The sequence below is a fragment of the Canis aureus genome, chromosome X (assembly GCF_053574225.1).
Source record: "Canis aureus isolate CA01 chromosome X, VMU_Caureus_v.1.0, whole genome shotgun sequence".
NCBI lineage: Eukaryota > Metazoa > Chordata > Mammalia > Carnivora > Canidae > Canis > Canis aureus.
The window spans coordinates 19,080,130-19,101,572 of NC_135649.1; the positions used below are offsets into that span (position 1 = coordinate 19,080,130).

The window sequence follows — 21,443 nt, forward strand, 5'->3', positions numbered from 1 at the left end:
CCCACGCACCCCGAGAAAGGATGGAGAGGTTGCAAAAATCCTAAAGGGAAAAGCCCTGCCGGCTGTAGGCCAATGAGCGGCGGGAAGGAGGAGTGAGGCTGGGGAACTTCTCCCAGAGCCAGTCAGAGGGGACGGCTGCTGGGAAGCCAATCAGCGCGCGGGAGCCCGCAGCCCCTCTGCAGTAGTTATGCCAGAGCGCCCTGGGTAGAGCGGCAGCGAGCGGGCAGCTGGGCTGGGCCGCCAGGAGCCACCGCACGCGCTCGCTGCTCTCCTCCCTGCCGCCCCCGCCCGGTCCCAGCGCCGCGTGCCCCAGTCGGCCCCGCAGCCCCGCGCCCCGCACCCGCAGGCTCGCCGCCGCTCGGTGGCCGCCGCCTCCTGGCCGAGCGCTTGGCCTCGCCCCGCCCCGCCCGGTCCCCGGTCGCCCCGCCCCGCCCGCCGGCCCCGCCCCGCCCGAGCCGCCGAGCTGTTCCCGCCCTCGCCCTGCGCCCAGGTAGCTGCGAGGAAACTTTTGCCGCGGCTGGGTAGCGGCACGTCTCCCGCTCCGCAGGGCCGCTGCCAGCCGTGCCGAGTCTCGGGACTGCTCTCGCCCCCGCTGCCACTCTCCCGCGCTCTCCTCGCTGCCCGCGAAGCAGGATGGCGGGGACCGTGCGCACCGCGTGCTTGGTGGTGGCGATGCTGCTCAGCCTGGACTGCCCGGGACAGGCGCAGCCCCCGCCGCCGCCGCCGGACGCCACCTGTCACCAGGTCCGCTCCTTCTTCCAGAGACTGCAGCCCGGACTCAAGTGGGTGCCCGAAACCCCCGTGCCAGGTGAGGAGATGTCCCCGCGCGCGTCCCCTGCCCCCGGCGGAGAGCGGGCGGGTGCGTGGCGACCGTACCCCTAGCGCGCTGGCCTCGCGGGGCCGCGGTGGTGCTCCCTGCCGCTGGGCACCTGGGAGTGGTCGCTGCGCCCAGGGCCCGGCCAGGTCTACCGGGGGAGGGCGGGAGGGTGCGTGTGGACCGTGCCCACATCTCCCCGGCTCGCTCTTCTGTCAGAGAAGATGCGGGTGGGAGGAACGGCAGGGATGGCCTTCTCACGAGCGCCCATTTTTGGGGGGAGGGTGGGAAGGTGGGAGCTGCTTCCCCGGGTCTCTGAGAACTGGCGCCCTGCAGCTGAGCCGGCGCCTCGGGCATTTGCCACCCTCGCCTGCACGGACGTGCCAGCATTTCAGCCTGAGCTGGACCGCGGCTCCGGCCATTCTCTCTCCAACCTGCCCCCACGCCCTCCTTCCCGCAGCCTGGGTTCCCGGGGTTCGCGGCCCCAAGTGCAGGCAAAGTTGGGGACAGATCTCCGAATCCGCAGTGTCAGGTAGACACGCTGGGGCAAACTTTTGAGTAGGAAGATCCCCAAGATGGGGAGGACCGAACCTTTCCCTTCAGAACATGCGTCCTTTATCTAGGTTGGCAAAATTGCTTCGAAAACGGTGCTGCTGGCCGGGGAGCAGGAGTCCAAAGACGATTTAACTCCTCCCCTTCTCAGATTCATCTGCCTTCTTGACAGACTGGACCCCAAAGGGAGATGATTTTAGGTGGAGGAAAGTTTCTGAATGCCTGCCTTTTGTTCTGCACAATCAGATCGTGTTGTAAAGGCATATTTTAACCTTAGCTGAGGGCTGCCGCTGTCAACAGATGAATATTAATGGCCCCGTGTGATTGACTGTCCCGCGGTTGGACTCCTAAAAGCCTGCCTTAGAATCCAATTAGGACAAGTTGCTACACTGACAATGCGGGCAAAAAGAGTTGGTTTCAAACAGGTTCATTTGTCGGAGGTGCACTCTGCTGAAGCGGCCGGTGGCATTCGCGAAGCCTAAGCCGTCTGTGGGTCTTTTCGCCTCTGGGGTCTTTTCGCCTCCCACGAGGTGCGCCTCCCGCGCTTCGCGCTTCAGAGGGATCGGGGAGCAGCCCTCGTCAAAACTTGGCTCGTGGCTCTCAACAAGTCAGAGAGGCGGGCCTGATGGTTGGACCAAGTTGTGAAGGCGATGCGCACCCTGTGGGCGCTGCCAGCGAGCCTTCACTAGCGGGAGGTTACCTAGGCAGCCAGCGCGCCCTCAGCCCTCAGCCTTTTCTTTAGGTGGATGAAAAGAGCCTAGCGAGCCTGCTGTTTGGTTGCAAAGGTAATTGGTCACCCCTTTTGGCTACGGAAATGCATTTGCGCATATGTTAAATATTGCCATTGCAGGATTTCGGCTTTCTGGGAGGGGAAAACTACCTCTTCCACTGTTAAGTGTTAATAATGTACCACGTGGGCGTGTGCGAGAGGGAAAGGGGCAACCTATGAATCAGTTCCACAGAGCTGAAACAACAGGCAGACCTCTTTCCCCACCAAGTACCATGGTAATTAGATTGCGAAGGCCAGAGAACAGGCTTTTGTTGATAATGTAAAAATTGGTCCTCACAGGGTGAGTCCCCACAAGATGAATGGGTCCAGGGTTGGGGCTGGGGCCATATTTGACTGATGTGAAGCCAGGGAGTAAAGGTTGTGCTCAAAAGAAGAAAAAAGACCAGAAGGAACCCACCGATACTCATTTAGCAACCCCCTCCCTGTACACACACTCGTGCTGGTGCTGGCCCTCCCTTCTCCTCCCCAGCTCTCTGGCTGCCTGCCTCTTTGCAGCATCTGTATACAAGTATTGAGAGGGCCCACACACTGCGTGTAAGAGATTTGGCCTGGGCTCCCTCCCTGCAAGCTCCCTTGCTCCCTGCCTGAGGATGGCCATGCTGCAGAGAACAGGAATGCCTAGTGGGGCTTTTTCCTTTCCCTACAGTATTTCCCAAGCTCTGTGGGCAAAATCACTTGCCAAGGGTCTTCATGGAAACCCAACTTCCCTCCTTCACTTCTATTTCATGACCCTGTGTGGTGATTAGCACCTTCTGCATGCAGCCCTCTTCTGACTGCAAATAGGGTGACATCCAGGTGGCTACCAGATACCCTGGGTTTTCTCCGAGGCCGATGGGGCAAGGGAGGGGGAGGCGTGCAGATTTCCAGTACTCTTGTCTTGCCGGGAAAACCATGTGTCCAGAATTTCACTTGGGCAACTGTGATCACTGTAGAATGGCAAACGGGGAAAATCCTAATGTCCATGTGGAAAGAGCTCATCAGTATTTCAGAGAAGAGATGATAATGGCCGACTAAATACAATGGCAAGTGCATCATTTCAAAGTGAACAAATGTGTCATTTGCTGCTGTCATTCAGTGGTTGGAAATTGAAAGAGAGCTGCAAATTATTTGGTAGTTATGAACCATCAAGATGACCGTTTGACTTTTTTTCCCCATCTATATTTTAAGCCATGTTCAGTTTGCCTGCTTCACTGTATTAACTGCATTAAAGCTCTCTTTGTCCCAGATGAAATGCGATTTGGTCATAGTAAGGAGAAATCCCCAGAATGTCCTATCTCACTTAGGGGGAGCATTTGGGATTGACTGCTAACTTTGGCCATTAGCAGAATTGGGTTGGAGTGGATAAGGTATATTTCTTATGCTAATATGGATGAGACTAAATGGCATTTGAAATCAGCCAGCCTAAAAAATAAATCACTGGTGCTGAAGGGCTACACCAGACTTCCACAAAGCTGATCTAAAGCCTTACAATCTCATGTTCCCATTTCTTTTAGAGCGTTCAAAGGCACGGGATAGCAATTCTAAATAGCATGTTCCCCCAATCCATAGATCTTTTCATACCTCTCTCTCTCTCTTTCTCTCTCTTTTTAAGGATTTGTAACTTGGAAAGCACCACAGATGGAAACCAGGCACACAGAGTTAGCATTTGGCAGAAAAATCCATATAACTGACTTTCTGTGCAGCTCTTTTGCCCTTATTTAATTTAGAAAAATTCAGAAAAAAGCCAATGAGCTCATAAGTCTGGATGTTTATTTTGTTTTGCTTAACCTACCCACAGGCGCAATCAAGAATGGATACAATTTTAGGCAAGGAAAGTGAGCTAGTAATCAGACAATGATGTTTCCAATTGTCTCAAGGGAATGTTACAGAAGTTTGAAAAAAAATTCCTCTAAACAAAAATCAAGTGTAATTCACTTTATGAATGCCATACACCGCTTTTGTGTGTGTGTGTGGGGGGGGGGTGAAGGGGACAGACAAGAATGAGAAAATCAAACAAACCATGGTAGTGTTGCAACTCCCCAAAGATTGAGGAATCTGGCCTTAGAGGGCCCTGGAAAGTGCAGGAACCAATCCAGAAGGCCAAACTCCCGTATGGGTAAAAGGCAACCCTGAAGAGCCAAGATCGACTTGGAATGTCTCAAAATAGATGAAACATCGTAAAAATAAAGACCAGTGTTCTTGAAACAAAGAGAGAGTTTGGTATCTGTCGTCGTTGTTGTTTTAAAGCGTGAGACCTAGCAACTGTATCTGGGTTGCCAGCTGTGGCTCCCCAATTAGTTTGAAGCAGTTCTAGCGGCCCTGATGTCGGGAGAGACAACAAGAAGCGGGGGTGTGGGAGGATTTTGTCTCTCCTGAGACTGTACCAGCCATCGGGGCGAGCAGGTGATTTGCTCAAATTTTGACAGAGTCGTTAGTGTCCTAAGCTAACTTGGGACAGTTGGGAGAACTCTCTTGAATTAACGTGGTCTGGACAGATATCTCAGGCGAACCCTGACAGTGAGTCCGATCAAAGGGATGGGCTGGTGGTCGGTGGAGCCCCTGGGCCTGTGACAAGCCTAAGCCTGGAGCTCCTTGGCCGCCCCCACCTTAGGTTCTGGAAGGGGTAAGACACAGCCCCTTTTGTCAAGGCGCTCACAGTCTTGTGGCGGAGCCTACGAGTAAACAGGCTTCTCAGGAAACTTGTAGGATTAAATAGGGTGAAAAGGGCTAGAAAATACCTCCAGGAAATTGGCTGAAATGGTCACAATAGCCAGCCTGGCAAGGGAAAAGAACTGAAGAGATGAAGTGGGAGATAGGACGGCAGCTCTTAATAGGGCCGCCATCTTAGAGTTTTCTTAATTCACGGAGCAAATTGGGCCCAGGCATTCGGAGAGGCATGCATGAGATGATTCTGAGGCATGCTAGGTGACACAGATGGTGTCAGTTTTGCAATATTTTTTTTTCTTATGGGCTAGTAGATTGCATCTAATATTTTGATGCAATATTTCTGAGCACGCTGCCACTTTCATCTTCAGAGTTGCAATGTTTGCTGTTCACTGTAGCCTAGAAAAAGGCTGCTTATTACCAACCTGGGAAGAAAGAGGCCTGGGTTTGTGTGCTACGAGACAAGACAGAAAATATATTTTTTCCTTAAATGGCAGCTATCAATGACCACGCCAACTTTAGTGTTTGATGCATATACAAAAGCATGGGTCTTAAGAGGTATCTTATTACTCATTTCTAAGAAAATTGAAGATAATCACTTATAACTTGTGCACACGATACATCATTTGGAAAGAATTTCACTAGGGATCATATTGCTCAACTGAAAAGTTCTGGCATGCTGAATTTGTACATTTTTGTGAATGCTTCCTTTACTCTGATCTCTCGCTTTTTTCTGCATATGGTTATTTGTATGTTTTAGATTAGAAGCTTCTTAAAGGGAAAGCACTGCATTTAATGCAGTGTTGAGTACAATACCAAGGGCACCATAGCGCATTTAGTAAATTATTGACGATGATAGAATTTCTAGATCATTATGTATTCTCTATGAACTCACAGATACTTTCCTAAGCTCTATGTCATCTTACTTATTTTAAAAGCCTGAGTCCAATTTGTTCTGGTACACTGTTGGGGTATGTGGACCAACTTTTCAGGCTACATCTATTTTGACTGGAGCCAGATTCAGTCTTTTCTCAGTTAGCTGGTGACTCTTACCATCAGGAAGGGCTGATTAATGTCGAGTACCCAAAAAACAAATTGAAATTAGCAACATTGTTATGACTGGTGTAGTATCATTACAGATCAACAATTATTATGGCACATGAATTGTAAGACATCTCTTAAATCAAACTCTCTTTGATTTAATGTCAGCTAGACCTTTCTCGCTCATGTTGACATTACTGTATTTGAGAGTTGAGCTGTAACACATGCATGGGCCTGCTGGAGTACCTCACACATATCGGTAACCTGGGATGAGAATTTGTGCATAGGCTCAATCCAAGAGACCAAACCAGGAGCCAACATCTATTCAGCCCTAGCCAAGCTTGCAAAGGGATTTGATGTTTTGGGTAATCTCAAGGCTAATGGAAAGTGTGGGCAGAAAAACCCCCCACTCAGTCGGCCCATATTTACCAAATCGTCTGGGTTGAAACAGGATCCCTAGCACTCCATTAAGAAATGAGCATCAGAGAATAGAATGTAAAGTAGGGGCCCCCAACTGGCTTTAGAGACAGCATAAGGTAATGGGAATTTACCTTCAGAGATAGAATGACAGAGAGAATGCGAGTCAGAAAGTGAGGAGAAGGTAGGCACACCAGCAGAGAAAACATGCATTTGCAATGCTACGTGTGAGGGGAAAGCCCTCACTGGAGCACTGCAGTCTCACTTGAAGATTTTGTTGAATATACAAAGTAAAGAAGATTGAGTTTTGCACTTCACATTAGGCTGATTCAACATCACCTGTCCAAGTGCTAATTATTAGATATACCTGTCTGCCATTTTTAAACAAAAATGAATCCAGAGTGATTACCAAGAAAGGCATTTTCACTTTTTGCCCCTCTGTGTATAGCTGGATAAAGCTTTATTTGAGAGTTTGTGTTTTTTCTCATGAGTAAAAAGGAGTCAGCATTAGGACCAACATGCATTGCTGATGTTCCAAACAGTTGATTACTTCCAGTAGCTGAAATTGTATTTATATGCTGGATTAGTAAATCTACTAAGCTCTTTGAAGTATGCTTAATAGGCTTATATTGATAAATAATTGATAGGAAGGGAGAGAAAACACAAGTGAAAGTGGCAAGAAGAAGGGACAGAGAAGTTAAAGCCATCATAGAAGAGACCTCCACTCACTGTATTCTATCCATCCACTTGAAAGTTGGATGATGTACATTTCTCAGAAATGAAGATTTTGAGAATGTCCTGTGTTTTTCAGAGTTTCCACAACATAGCATGCATTTATTTCTTAAAAATCCAGAATGAGACAGAATTCTAGACTACAATTTTAATTGGCCTTTTTGAGTCTGCCTTCTGGAAATAAGTTTATGACTTAGAAAATTAGAAATCCTGAGTATGGCGTCTTTAAGATATGTGTCCATAATCCTCTATATCTGCCCTACTAGCCTGTGATCTTCATCTTTGTACCTACCATGTCTAGCAAGAAGCATAGTACAAATAGGTACTCAATAAATATTTGTAGATTATGTGGACGAATGGAAGCAGAAATGTATTATAAACATAAAATCTCCATACAGCCAATATTTAAGTAGTTGACTCACTTTTACTAATATATTAAGGTTGCTAAAAAAAAATCGCTTTTTTTGGGTCAAACATCCATTTGTTGTCTATAGGTAAGTGACAAAGGACTGGTTTAATTCATGTGGCTGCACTATAATTCCCCAAAAGAAGTAGACTAGCCAAATATTACCAAGAGGTAAGTATTCTGTGCTTGTTTACAAGGCTATTCTAAGAAGTTTATAGATAAATTAAATCTACCTGCATATACATAAATGCATACTTTTACTTTACAGATCTGTGGCATTTAGGTTTCAAAAATAATGCAACTTGGTGTCAGTTACAGAAACATACATTGAGTGTATGTAAGTTTTTCTTTGATGTTGGTGTTTCTTGCCTATAACATGAAGCTTCATAAATGTACATTTAAAAGGACATAATCCAAAGTGGTTATTCAGTCATGAAAATTTTATTGGAGTGGGATAAAGGGCCTCATGAGAGGTCTCTTAATTTCTGTATGCATGGGGGCAAACTTTTATTTTATTTTTAAAGATTTTATTTATTTATTCATGAGAGATACACACAGAGAGGCAGAGACAGATGCAGAGGGAGAAGCATGCTCCCTGTGGGGAGCCCAATGTGGGACTCAATCCCAGCACTCCAGGATCACGCCCTGAGCCGAAGGCAGATGCTCAACTGCTGAGCCACCCAGGCCTTTTTGAGTCTGCCAGGCGTCCCTGGGGCAAACTTTTAAAGTCAGCTGGGAAAACTCAACTAGTTGGCTAGGGATGACCCATTGGGAGTTCTCTCAGCTAGAGGCCCAACTAGGAAACAGGGTAAAAAAGAAAGAGATGATATTCATGTGAAAGTAATATCAGAATTGTGCTTGCATCCTTTCCTCCTTAATTATGGTTCTGCTCCTTCTCTCCTAAACTCTACATTCTGGTACCTTTGGTATGTATCAGCATCCTGGAATACTCCATTGTTCTTTGTCCAGTTTTGGTTTGGATGGTTGAACCTGAGGGAAATGTGGGGAAGAGAGGAAGGGTTAGAGCAACAGATACAAGGAGGACATTCAAAGCCCTTACTCTGTTATGCATCAGAAAGTTCACTAACAGACAATGGACTGAAAGGATGGGAAAACATTTGAATCTGGTAGCCTGGATATGTATAGAAAATATGGAAGTATGCCCCAAGTGCATTTGGATCCCAGAAATACTCTATCTGTATTTCTTCTTACTTAGTATCCATGTTTTTTAAAATAAATTTATGTATTAATGAGAGACACTCAGAGAGAAAGGCAGAGACAGGCAGAGGGAGAAGCAGGCTCCTTGCAGGAAGCCTGATGTGGGACTTAATCCTGGATCCCAGGATCATGCCCTGAGCCAAAGGCAGAGGCTCAACTGCTGAGCCACCCAGGCATCCCAGTATCCATGTTTTTTGAAGTAACATTTATGCATAACCTCTGTCAGACCTTACAACTGTTGAATGCAGAAGCTGTATTTGATTCAGCAAGATATCCTCGAGTGGTGAATAAAATGCCTTGCATAGAGTTATTTGATAAAGGTTGGAATGAAGGTAAGAATAAACACCTAAAGACACAGTCTACAGGACTTGACCACTATTGAATGAGATTCTAGGATGGCATACATCTAGAGAATGACCGAGTCCCTGGATGCATCATTGTCTAAGTTGACTTGTAATAGGAACTAAAGATGAGGTGGTGGAGGCGAAGACCATTTATTTGTTCTTTGTGGCCCTTGGAGCCTTGTTGCCCCTCTTTTAAACCTGGAGTCTGGGGAGGAAGTGATAAGTAGAGAGAAATTTTCAACTATAAGTTTCTCTAAGAGAGAAATTTTCAACTATAAGTTTCTCTAAGATTTTTTTTATTTTAGAGAAAGAGAGAGAAGCGGGGAGAGGGAGAGAGAATCTTTTTTTTTTAAAAGATTTCATTTATTTACTCATGAGAGACACAGAGAGAGAAAGAGAGGCAGAGACACAGTCAGAGGGAGAAGCAGACTCCATGCAGGGAGCCCGACATGGGACTCGATCCCGGGTCTCCAGGATCATGTCCTGGACTGAAGGTGGCGCTAAACTGCTGAACCACCCAGGCTGCCCGAGAATCTTAAGCAGACTCCAGGATGAGTGCAGAGCCCGATGTGGGGTTTGACATGGGGCTCGAACCCACGACCTTGAGATCAGGACCTGAGCTGAAACCAAGAGTCAGATGCTTAACCAACTGCACCACCCAGGCGCCATGCCTACCTCCCGCCATAGAGCTTTCTCTAAACCTGGTGCTTGGGGAGGCACCTGGCTGGCTCAGTTGGTAAAGTGTGTGACTCTTGGTCTTGGGGTCATTGTACAAGCCCCAAGTTGGGCATAGAGCCTACTTAAAAAAATAGATGTGGTGTTTGGATGTGTTTTATATGTATTCATATACACACACGTGTGTTATATTCATAGTTTATATTTAAATATTCTATATTTCTATTATTTTGATAGGAACAATTTATAATTATGTGTTGTTTAAACTATTTGAAAGTTGTTAACTGGGGCACCTGGGTGGCTAAGTGGTTGAGCATCTGCCTTCAGTTCAGGGTGTGATCCTGGGGTTCCAGGATCAAGTCCCACATTGGGCTCCTGCATGGAGCCTACTTCACCCTCTGCCTCTGCCTCTGCCTCTCTCTGTGTGTGTCTCTCATGAATAAATGAATAAAATGTTAAAAAAAGAAAGTTGTTAATTATTACTCTTAATAGTGAGTGGTCTTGCACAATCATACCTTACATTTGTGTCATGAAAGCCTGGCTGTCATATATCTTATGTACAGACAATGCAGCCACTCAAAAGTGTCTGTAGATTCTGAGTTCCACCGGCCTGCTTGGTTCAAACACACAAACATACACACACACGCACATTTGTACACTTATACATGGACGCATATAATATCCCTGTATCTCTACATCCTTAATAACCTAGAGAATAAGCCTAACTTACGCTGGGAAGAGCTAGGGGGTACAGCTTTTCAGAGCTTGAGTAAACCATTTTCAGTTGGATTGGACCCAAATTGTTGCAGAGTGAATTGTCACTGATATCATAGAGCTCATTTATTAAGTTCCATCATTTTCCTAAGTACAGAGATGTGATCCTCATTTAAAGCAGTGATGGTCAACCCATACTGTGAATTTGGCTCATTTTGGAGAATGACTTTCAGCACTGGCCGCATTGCATGTTGAGCTCCATAGCAATGAGAATGTGACCCAAGAGGCAGTTTCCAAGTAAGCTTTCACAGAGTGATTGTATTGAGGACCACATTTAGTTGTTTTGGAAAACAGATGGAAATTCTCAGGAAAGGAACCTACTAATAATGAACTTTATATGCCATCTCTGCATAAATATTTAAAAGTTTTTCATTCATTCTCTACTTCAGCCAACATTCATTGAGCACTGATTCTATGCCAGGTACTGAGCTAGGAGCTGATGAATAAGATACAATCACTGCCTTGGGAGGGAGCCAGATAAGGAAAACCATGGATATCAAGACAGCACCATGAGAACTGCCATGGAGCCGGGCACCATGAAGGGATCTGGGGGGTCATTGAGCTATGGAGGAGGAGTGCCTAGTTGCCTTAAGTAGACTGTCATGTAAAGGCACATAGAGACAAAAATGACACATTTGTTGGACTAGTTTGGATAGGTTGGAGAACAGCTGTGTGGAGGGTAAAGATGAACTAGAAAAGTAGGCAGGAAATGCTAGGAATTTCCTTGGGCTGTATCCAAGGATGATGAAGAGCCATAAAAACATTTTAAGAAGAGAAGACGGTATTCAGTATGGAGAATGACTGGCAGGGAGTTTTAGTAACACAGGTGAAAAAAAAGCAGGGCAGTAAATGGGGGAGTAAAAGATCAGGTTGAGAGACTGGAGGGAGAGGATCAGGTATGACTTGGTGACTGGATAGGAAGACAGAAGGGAGAGTCTAGAACTTCTGGGTTTTCTGGGGGGTGGGGCTATGGCACATAATAGGTGTTTAGTAAATATTTATTGACTAAATAAGTGAAATATAGGAGGAACATATATATTTTAAGTAAACTCTACCTCTGATGCAAGGGCTCAAACTTACAACCTTGAGGTCTAGAGTCCCATGCTCTACCAACTGAGCCAGCCGGGTGCCCCAGGAAGAACATATTTTTAAGGGGTGAAATAATGAGTTTGATTTTGAAGGGGTTGAGTTTGAGGGGTTCTTTGATCATTGAGGTAGAAATGTCTGCTAGGTAGTTGAGGTTGTATTTTGGATAGTAGAGGAGAGAGAAATCAGGGCTGGGGATACATACTTGGATGTTAACAGCATATCTCGGTGGTAACCAAAACTCCAGGAATGGATGAGATCACTGGGAAATAGCAGATACACTTCTGGAGTTCAGAAGAAGCATAGTTGGGACTCATCAGCATATAGGCTCAAGTTGGAAGTCATGGGTGTGGATGATATTTTCCAGGCTTTTGCATGTGACACATCTTAAAAGGCATTTTGCCAACATCTGGTGATTTCAAAAAAAAAAGTGCCAGACTTCAAGAATTCTCTTGATTAAGAGAAAGTATGAGTAGATGTTGTCATGGTCCAACATTTTGCAAATAAGATAATGCACTACTAAACACACACACACACACACACACACACACGGGTGGGGGGAATGTGGAGAAGTACATTTGAAGCAAGGGATTGGATTTCTATTATTTTTGATAGCAGTAATTAATAATTTTGCATGCTATTTAAACTGAAAGTTGTTAATTGTTACTTTTAGCAGTGGGTGGTCTTGCACAATCATACCTTACAATTGTGTAATGAAAGCCTTGCTTTCATATATCTTATGTACAGACAAATGAATGCAGCCACTCATAAAGTATCCATAGCTTCTGAGTTCTGCTGACCTGCCTGATTGCAACATAGAGAACCCTATGCACACCCAACCCCCAGTGGGGATCAGCCTCCCACTTTGGAGCATGAAAGCTGTAGCGGTGTGTAGCTTTTGGAGCTCTGGTCTCTGTTCCATTTCAGACTGGGCCCTGCTGGCTGGTCTCTGAAATATGTGGTTCCAAGCAAATATTAGGCATACGTGTGTAATTGGGCTGATCTTTTCTTAAGTGTCTATGGAAAGGGTGGTCTAATTTTGTGTTTCTCTGGCATGAAGAGTTTCTTTAATTTCCCTATTGTTCAAGAGGTTGCCTTCATCAGGGCTTCTACTTTCATTCAGTGTAAACTCAAAACCCCTTGTTCTCTGGTAGATTTTTTGAGGCCACTTTCAGGTTAATGGAATAGTATGGAAGGGCCCCAAGGGAAGAGCACAGAAACTACCATTTACTGAGTGCCTACTATGTGCCAGTGGCTTTATATTTCATCTCATTTAATCTCCACAGCAAATCAGAGAGGGCGATGGGGTCATCTCCGTTTTACAGACGAAGAGACTGAGGCTGGGAAAGGTTTACTTTCCCTGACCTTGTATAAAAGGAGTGAGAATCTGCCTCCAGATTTGTCGGACTCGATAGCTCACTGCTCTTTCCAGTATACCCACTGGCTTCTGGGGAAGAAAGATGGTCTGGGTAGAAGGGCCTTTGACTTAACTTTCCCCGACTCATTTGACTTTGTGACATTTTTTCACTCTGGGCTTCTCTCCTACTCTGAAGCTGATTCTGTCTCTGCTCGTTTGCCTTCTTCCTCCTGCCCTTTCTTAGATGCAAGTGTCCCATCATATTTGTCTTTTGCCCCTTCTGTTCTCTCTTGGCTCATTCCCACACCCATTCCCATGACTCCATTATCTTCGCCATTTGAATGACACCCATCTCTGCCTCTCCAGCCTGACCTCTTCCTGGCTGTCCGACTCCGTATCTGCCAGTCACCCTGCTGAACGTCTCCATCTAGATGTCCTGCCAGGGCTTCCGTTCAATGGAGCCAAAAATCTGTGCATTTTTTCTTCCTGTCTGCACAAACCTGCCCCTGTCCAACATTCTGCATTCGTGGTGATAGCAGCTCCTGTACTCACACCTGGAACCGCAAAATGGTCTTGGACTTCTCTTTGTCCACCTCTCACAGCCACACTAGATGGCTCAGTCCTGCAAGTCTCATCTTTGACTCTTACCTCCTGGACATGTGCGCCCTCTGTTGAAGCCCAACAGGCCACAGATGGTGTCACTAAAAGGACCCTGTAGCTGTCTGCTTCCAAACCTTTGTCTAGTGACCACCTGACTTTCTGCCTTCCATTAGCGCCTGCTCCCGTCCTAGCCACGCTTCAAGGTGGCAGTGCTGTGCCATCTCCTGCCCAAGCCATATCATGGGTCCCTGAGACTAATTCCCTTTGAACTCTGGTTTCACTGTACTTCTACGGCCTTGGTTCTCTCTTGCTCTTCTAGTTATTTATGTACTTGACTTTATCTCCTTCCTAGACGCTTGTTCCTTAAGGTGTGGCCTATGCACTGGTAGCATCAACATCTTGCAACCTGAGAGTTTGCAAGAAATGCAGAATATCAGGCCCCATCCCAGACCTGCTGAATCAGGTCTGTGGTTTTAAACAAGATCCCCCCATTGATTTGTATGCCCGTTAAAGCTTGAGAAGGGCTGCTTCCAAGTGTAAGCTCCCTGCAGGACTTAGGGGAGGGTACATAATGGGTCTTGCACATAATGGATCAATGTTCTTTTGATTTCTAGCATGCGTGCTATGGTTGGCTGTTCATTCATTGATATGGCCTTGTAGATCTATACAGAAGAAATGTATTGGGGGGCAGAAGGGGTAAGAGAGAGAGAGATTCAGAGAGTGGGGAAGAAGAAGGGAGGGAGTGTGGAACGAAGGGGCTGCACTGAGCCTGTAGGGTGGCTAATATCCTTGGGACTAGTTTGGAAAACAATCTTTGCTCTCTTAGATGGTGAGAACCTCTTAACCATGCTGTGGCTTAATTTAATGCGGCCAGAGGCAAGTATCTTAGGGGACCATGTTGCTCTTACCTTGGAGACTTAATGATTTCCCACTTTTTTTTTCCTGGCATTGGGGGGTGTACTTTCTCTGGCCATCCCCAGAAGTCAGAGTGGAACTTGTGAAGCTATTCAGACAGCCATGGAAGAACTGCTCAGTGTTTCCAGTAGTCCCTTCTGTTTCCAGAAACCGATATTCTGCTTTGTTTTCAAACTTCAAAGTTTATTTCTGAAATAAAGGTTTATTTCCCCCCACAGAATTCTGAAGGTTTTTAGTGTTAATTTCTAAAACCGAAGTCATTTCTTGCCTTTGAAACTTCAGTGCTATGGGTCAATTTAATAACGTTGCCTGAAGGTTCTTTTGGCCTTCAAAAGCTGTCAGATTGCCTTTTCTTTGTTCTTTGAGAGAGTAAGGTTGCCTCATTCACAAAGCTTGAAGGAGTTGGAACCAGCATTTAGTCAATCATTCAGGCTTTATTTTCAAGCTAGGTCTTGGTGGCAATGAGATGTATGAGATAACAATTCCGGTAGACTTCTCCAAAAAGCCCATTGCCATTTATTTCATAGAGTAGAGTGATAAGAAGTAGCCTGAGTTACCAGGACCCCCGTAGCTAAGGGGACTGGTGGATATTCTGAGCACACCCATTGCTGCCCTTCTGGGGCTCAGAAAAGCTCCAAAGCTACAGGGGCCACAGGCTCATCATCTACTGGACTGCTCCCCACATCTTCCCTTTTCACCTTCCTCCTTTCTACCCTCACGCTCTCTCTCAACTGGGTATAATTTAGAACAGAAGACGTTTTATCGTTTGTTATATTTATTGAATGGTTTTGTGTTTCTTGTTCCCTAAAAAAGTGGACGAGTATAATGTTTTCTATTTTCCTCTGTATTTTAGTTTTTAAGTTGTGTTTCCTTTTCCTATAGCTCCTGCTTTCCTTTTCTCCCCTCTCTTCCCCCCGCCTTCCTCTGCCTCCTCCACATCCGCTTGCCCTCAGTGATTCTAGAGAGAAAACAGCCTTTCCTTTTTTGCTCGCATATTTGGTTTGGGTACCTGGTTACTTCTCCTGGGGATATTTCGAAATTTGATTCCCAAGTTAGTTTGGAAATGCAGAGCTCTAAAATATGCACCGATGAATTTACATTCCACTTTCTAAGAACTCTGAGTATTTAAAAGGGTTTCTGTACAGATAGCACAAGGCTAAATATATCTGACTGGAGTATCTCAGATCATTGCTATGTGGTTTACATTCTCTCTCACTTTGTCATAATTCTCAATGAATGCAAATTGCATCTTTGTTCTTAGAAATCTCTTGTCTTCCACTGAGCTGCCTTTCCTTTTTCGAAGATCAGGGAGCCCCTTTAAAATACTGCTAATGTGAGGTGGAATTGACACCTAGTTCATAGGCTCACCAAATGTAGCTTGCTTTTCCCTGCTGAAGTGATCACATTTCAGGACATTGTGTCACTTGTAGGATTTTATTGTCCCAGTTTCAAATTTGACTTCGGGTTAAAGAGCGTCTTCCAGTTGGACTATTCCTTGGTATTTTTTTTCTTCGTCTTTACACTTATGGGGCTCTTTTGTTTGTCCAGTGTCTATTATCTCTTCAAAGCTTGGCCAAGTCTGTTAGGTTATGCACCTATGTATAAATATTTAACAAGATAAGTTAGACAAAATGTGCGTGGAGATACTTCAGCCTTTTCACCCCCCACCCCTGCCTCTGCCCCCACTTAGTTTTTGTGTAGAGTCACAGATGGTTGCTTTATCTCAGATGTTTAGATCTGGAGGACATTCCTTTGCACTTTGCTTGATGGACACAATGAAATGGAAGCATTTGAGTCAATCTTGACTACCAAAATGGTAGCACCAAGAAACAGATAACATTAGGCTCCTCTTCCTATTTTTTTCTAACTGGTTGTCCAAATTCCCCTAAGCCAGAGAGTTTTAGGTATGAGATTGTGTGTTTTTAAAGAAAATATTTTGGATAAAGACTAATGTTCTCAAGTCAGGAATAACAATTAGTACCATTCATTAATCAGGGGCATGTTTTGACTTTGAGTCCTGGCTAGGAAATATAAACTGTGAAAGTCACACATATATATGAACCTCAGGCAAATTTATGACTTGTCAGCCTTTTAAGGTTAAATTCTTAACCCCAAATCTGGGCTGGCTTTATATGTGGAGTCCGGCACATTCCTCTGGGCCACTGAACACCCCCCTCTCCACAAGCCCCAGCCCTTTGCTTAACAGCAGCTAATGGCTTAATGAGCAAGAAGGATTTCTGCCTCTTATCAGCTGCCTAAACAGCAACAAGAAGGCTGATATACAGAGTATAGGTCAAAACCCACGTTCTCGAACCCAAAAACCACAGGTGCAGTTGAAAACTCTGGCTATGTGGCATCTTTGTAGTTATCAATACCTGTCAGTGAAGAAGCTGGACACTTGAGTTCCAACAAATAGCAATAGTTGTCAAAAGTATGAACAGTCTAATTAATTTCGCTAATAGTCTGTTCCTTCTTTGTTTAGTTCTTCTATAAATAGCCTCCATATAGGCTTTAATGAGCTTTTAGTTTGCGCCTGGAGGTTGTTATGGTCATGTGGGGGTGTTTGATTGTCAGTTGGTGACCATGGAGGCAAGGATATTTATGTTTTGGCCCAGCGTTTGGAAGGGGCTGCCAAATAAATGTAAATAGATATCTACTACTTCTTTTATTTCTTCTTAAACTGAGTTTTTGAATAAATAACGCACTCTACTTGCCACGGAGTCAGAGTAATTTGTGCCTCCTCATATCGAACTCAGACATTTTTCAGGAGAAAGAGTCCTTGCCTACTTGTTAGAACCACTTAGACTCTAGGCTCAGACTCACATAGAATAAATATTTTAGGGTATTCAGTGCCCATTATACTGAAAGCCCCTTGACTTTCATCTTCTGCATTTGCATTTTTTTCAGAGTCAATAATGAAAACATTTTTTTCCAGATTCCGTCCTGTTATTGAAAATCCTATTTACATAAACAGGCATTGTTGTGGCTTAGGGAAGAATGTGGGGTCCCATTCTTTAGCTCCTTGTATATCTTTGCTAAGGCTTGTCTAAATAGAAGTAATGACGCTTTAGTCTAAGCAGCTTTTCTCATTTAGGTAAGCAGGGTGGTTTGAAATTTCAGTTTACTAGATAATTGAGTCTCTTCTTAATTATTTCAGGCATGCAGGTTGCTCTCTTGATAGTAAAGACCCTAAAAATCTAGTAATCTCCTCAGGCATCCGTTTGGTAATAAAATCCCATGCATTTTCAGGAGTTAATTTTCATGACAATTGTGCGTCCCCTACCCACCCCCATCCTTAGAAAGATCCTGCTATCTTTTAGGGCCTTGGTCTCCTCACAGTCCTCAAAAGCACACTTAAAACAATATATGTAAGGGTGTTGGTGGAGTTACCGGATCGAGAGGAAATTTAAATGTATTCAGATTCATGCTCATTACACAACTTTCATTTAGAGTTTTTAATAGCCTTGTCATATTTCTCAGAAAATTATCTGCCTGACTTTGCCAGACTTGGTTTTCTGCCCTGAATGAAAAACTGAAGATCAGCAAAAGTGGGGCCTAACTATCCCCTATCTATCCTTTTAATGAAAGAAAGAAAGAAAGAAAGAAAGAAAGAAAGAAAGAAAGAAAGAAAGAAAGAAAGAAAGAAAGAAAGAAAAAAGGAGAAAAAGAAAATCTCAGAGGTCATCTGGGGCAGAGTGAGGTGGGAAAAGACCTTAAAAAAAAAAAAAAAAAAAAAGCCCAGGCCGCCTTCACATCTGCTAGTCATTCCCACTGGTGTGACTTCAATTCAGTGAGTTTTTATTGAGCACCTGTGGTGGGGGCGGTGCTAATAATCATTAAGATTTATTGAGCCAGGGTGCTGTGCTAAGCTCTTTATGGGCAACATCCCATTTAATCCTTACCACAGCACTACCAGGTGGGTAGCATGATTTCCCCCATTTTACAGATGAGAAGACTGAGGCTTAGAGAGGTTTAGCAAGTTGGCCAAGGTCAAATATTTTTCTGAAATAAATTAGACCCGGTCTGGTTCCAGAGCCATGTTCCTAATCAGTACTCTTATGAAGGGCTGGCATTTCTGGAAATTTTCCCGAAAGCGGTTCTGAGAACCCAGTAGTATGTGCAAGATGCTGGGGATTCGAAGTCAAACAGTCCACTCTCTCTTCCCTTGGTGGGGGGAGGCAGGCAGGTAGAAGATGAGGACCAGCGTGGAGGTGGTCTCCATATCTGTTGAGGGGAAGAAGGAGGGCAGAGGGGAAGCTGTGGCTTGAATCTGTGGGAATGCTGTGTCCTGAGGGAGCTCTGCAGCCTGGGATCATGGGCATATGATTTTCCTGTTCAGTGAAGGTCATCATCCAGGAGGTGAACTGCCTCAGTGATTGCATCAACCTGTCTCCATCACGGTCCCAGCTGACTGTAGCATCAGGTACCTTGAACCCAGCACGGCTTGGGACCTAATTGGCTCCCTAGTTCCTTTGTCATATTTCCTTTCTGATTGCACTTCTCCCTTAAAAAAAGTGAATTAAATGAGGCAGATACTCCTGAACCAGACCACTGTGGTCTTGAGAGCTGGCAGTTTTCTGAAGCGGGTCATCTAAGACTGGCAGCCCACAGGGAGACCCCGGATCCAGGTGTGGTTCATTTAGCTTGATGTCGAGCCCTCCTGACACTGCTTCTTGGAACCCACACTGGGCTTTGCGGAGCTCTGTCTCTGCATCACCCATGGGTGGACAGAAGAATGAAGGGACTACTAACAATTTCTGAAATTTTCAGTGAAATCACGGGAATGGAAGAGAAATCCCCAAATCACTTGTTTGGGTAACTTATTTTTGTTTTTCACAGCTCCCAAAGAAAGCAAGGAGGAAAAAAGTCACTAGTGAGCATCATGGAAGTCTTTTAGGTGTTGCATTAATAACTTAGATTCTCCTCGTTTGGGGGGAGACATTTGGTTCAGGGTAAAGAGGGCTCACCAACATGTGTGCACACATGCATGTGTGTGTGAGAGAGAGACAAACAATATCCTTTAGCTTTCAGTCTCAGTTTTACCAGGGGTCCCTTGTGTCTCCAGGCTTCTTATAGCTGCTCTGCAGTGGTTTGCTTGCCAACACCCCTCCCATGCACTTTCTCCTTCATTAAATCTCTTCCCCAGAAAGGGGTTGCCACCAAGTCTAGACTTCAGTGAGATGCAGGAGGAGGGCCAATTAGTGAGGATTTTGATTCCTATTACATGACGGTGGGGGTAGGAGGAGGAAAATCTGTCCTTCCCAGTCCTTCAAATACTTAAGTTCTAAAACAACAGTATGTTGAAGATGTATAAAATTACCGGAGCATTTACACAGCTATTCCCCAAGATGGCATAAATGCCACAGCACTAGAGCATGTCAGTGTAGACACGCAGATCAGCTGAAGGGTAGCAAAGATCAATAACATTGCTTCTCACACAGGGATCAAGAGTGAGTGAGTGATATTCTTGCGGTCGCATTTTGCTCAGGTGCAGTGCATGTGTTGTACTAACAAGGCCACCGACTCCCTTTTCCACAGGTTCCTATCAGCGGGAAAGAGGAATGATAAAATAGAGGGCACAGATTATTTACAGTGGCTGAGAATGTAATTACAAGGTGCAATGGCTTGAAACTGAAATTTAGGTTAGCCATTAGAGCTGGGAGAAGCATCTTAACAGTAAGGGCAATTGGGCATCAGAGAGATTTGCTTGGCAGCTGGTTAAGTAGCACCTCCACGAATGCTGAAGACTAGGGTGGGTGTGATGTGGAGGGAGATGCCAACCAAATGCTTGGGCTGGGCTGGGGGCCCAGGAAGATAGGCATTTTCCATTGTTGCCAGGCTCTGTTTGTGACTACTTGCTAGTCGCTTGAAAACATTGCTTCATGCATCCAGAATATGCCTCGTTTGTGAAGCCTAAGAAAATGAATGCAGTTGAACAGGGAGAATGAGGCATTTGGATCGCTCTGAGCACGCTTCTTAAGATTTTGAGAGAGTGAGGGCAGCCCTGGTGGCACAGCGGCTTAGCGCCGCCTGCAGCCCGGGGTGTGATCCTGGAGACACGGGATCGAGTCCCACATCAGGCTCCTTGCATGGAGCCTGCTTCTCCCTCTGCCTGTGTCTCTGCCTCTCTCTCCCTCTCTCTCTCTCTGTGTTTCTCATGAATAAGTAAATAAATAAAATAAATCTTTAAAAAAAAAAGATTTTGAGAGAGTGAGAGCAAGAGCACAGGGCAGGGAAGGGCAAACGAGGAGGGAGAGAGAGAGAGAGAATCTCCAGCAGGCTCCACACCCCAGCATGAAGCCTGACTCAGGGCTCGATCCCAAGACCCTGAGATCATGACCCGAGCCAAAATCAAGAGTCGGATGCTTAACCGACTGAGCCACGGTCTGAGCACCCTCTTATCAGACTTTCTGAAATATGGGCCAAGGACTGAGGCAAGATTAGGATTTTTTCACTTCTGTAAGGTGTCCTCATTCTTACAACGTGGGACTTTTGTTGTTCAAGCTACATTTATGACTCTTTCAGGGCTGACCCTAGATAAAGTTTGGTTTGGGTCTCTTATTTTTAAAATCTCTCCTTTCTTTTTGACATTTCCCCTTACCCCCATCTGGGTATTTTGGGTCACCGGTCCATTCTTTTTTGATGGGTGGTGCTTGATGAAAATCCCAAATAAACCCTTTAGCCTTGAGTTCTAAGGACACGACCCAAGGAGTGTTGCACTTTAAGACAAAACCTGAGTACATTGCCTAATCAGAGGACAAACTCAGCCATGGTGAAATATTTCGACACTGCTAGGCAGATACTTGTAGGTGGGGGTACAGGGAGGGGACAGGTATTCATTGCTTAGGGCTACCATAACAAATTGCCTCAAATTTGGTGGCTTTAAACAACTAAAATTTAGTGTCTCACAGTTCTGGAAGCCAGAAGTTCAAAATCAAGGTGTCAGCAGGGCCACATTCTCTCCATCAGGCTCTAGGGGATGATCCTTCCCTGCCTCTGCCAGCTTCTGGTGGCTTCTGGCCTTCCTTGGCTTGTGGGCTGCATCCCTCTAGCATCTGCCTTCTGTCTTCACACAGCCT

The 21,443-nt window shown here is 45.3% G+C and overlaps 1 protein-coding gene across 1 annotated transcript in view; it reads left to right on the plus strand.

Moving 5' to 3' along the window:
• The first annotated feature begins 458 nt into the window (after positions 1 to 458).
• The window catches only part of GPC3 (glypican 3), a 443,047-nt gene continuing 422,062 nt past the window's right edge, over positions 459 to 21,443 (plus strand). The window contains exon 1 of the mRNA XM_077887586.1: positions 459 to 808. Within this exon, the coding sequence (XP_077743712.1) occupies positions 634 to 808 (175 nt within the window). The 5' untranslated portion in view covers positions 459 to 633. The remainder of the gene's footprint in view (positions 809 to 21,443) is intronic.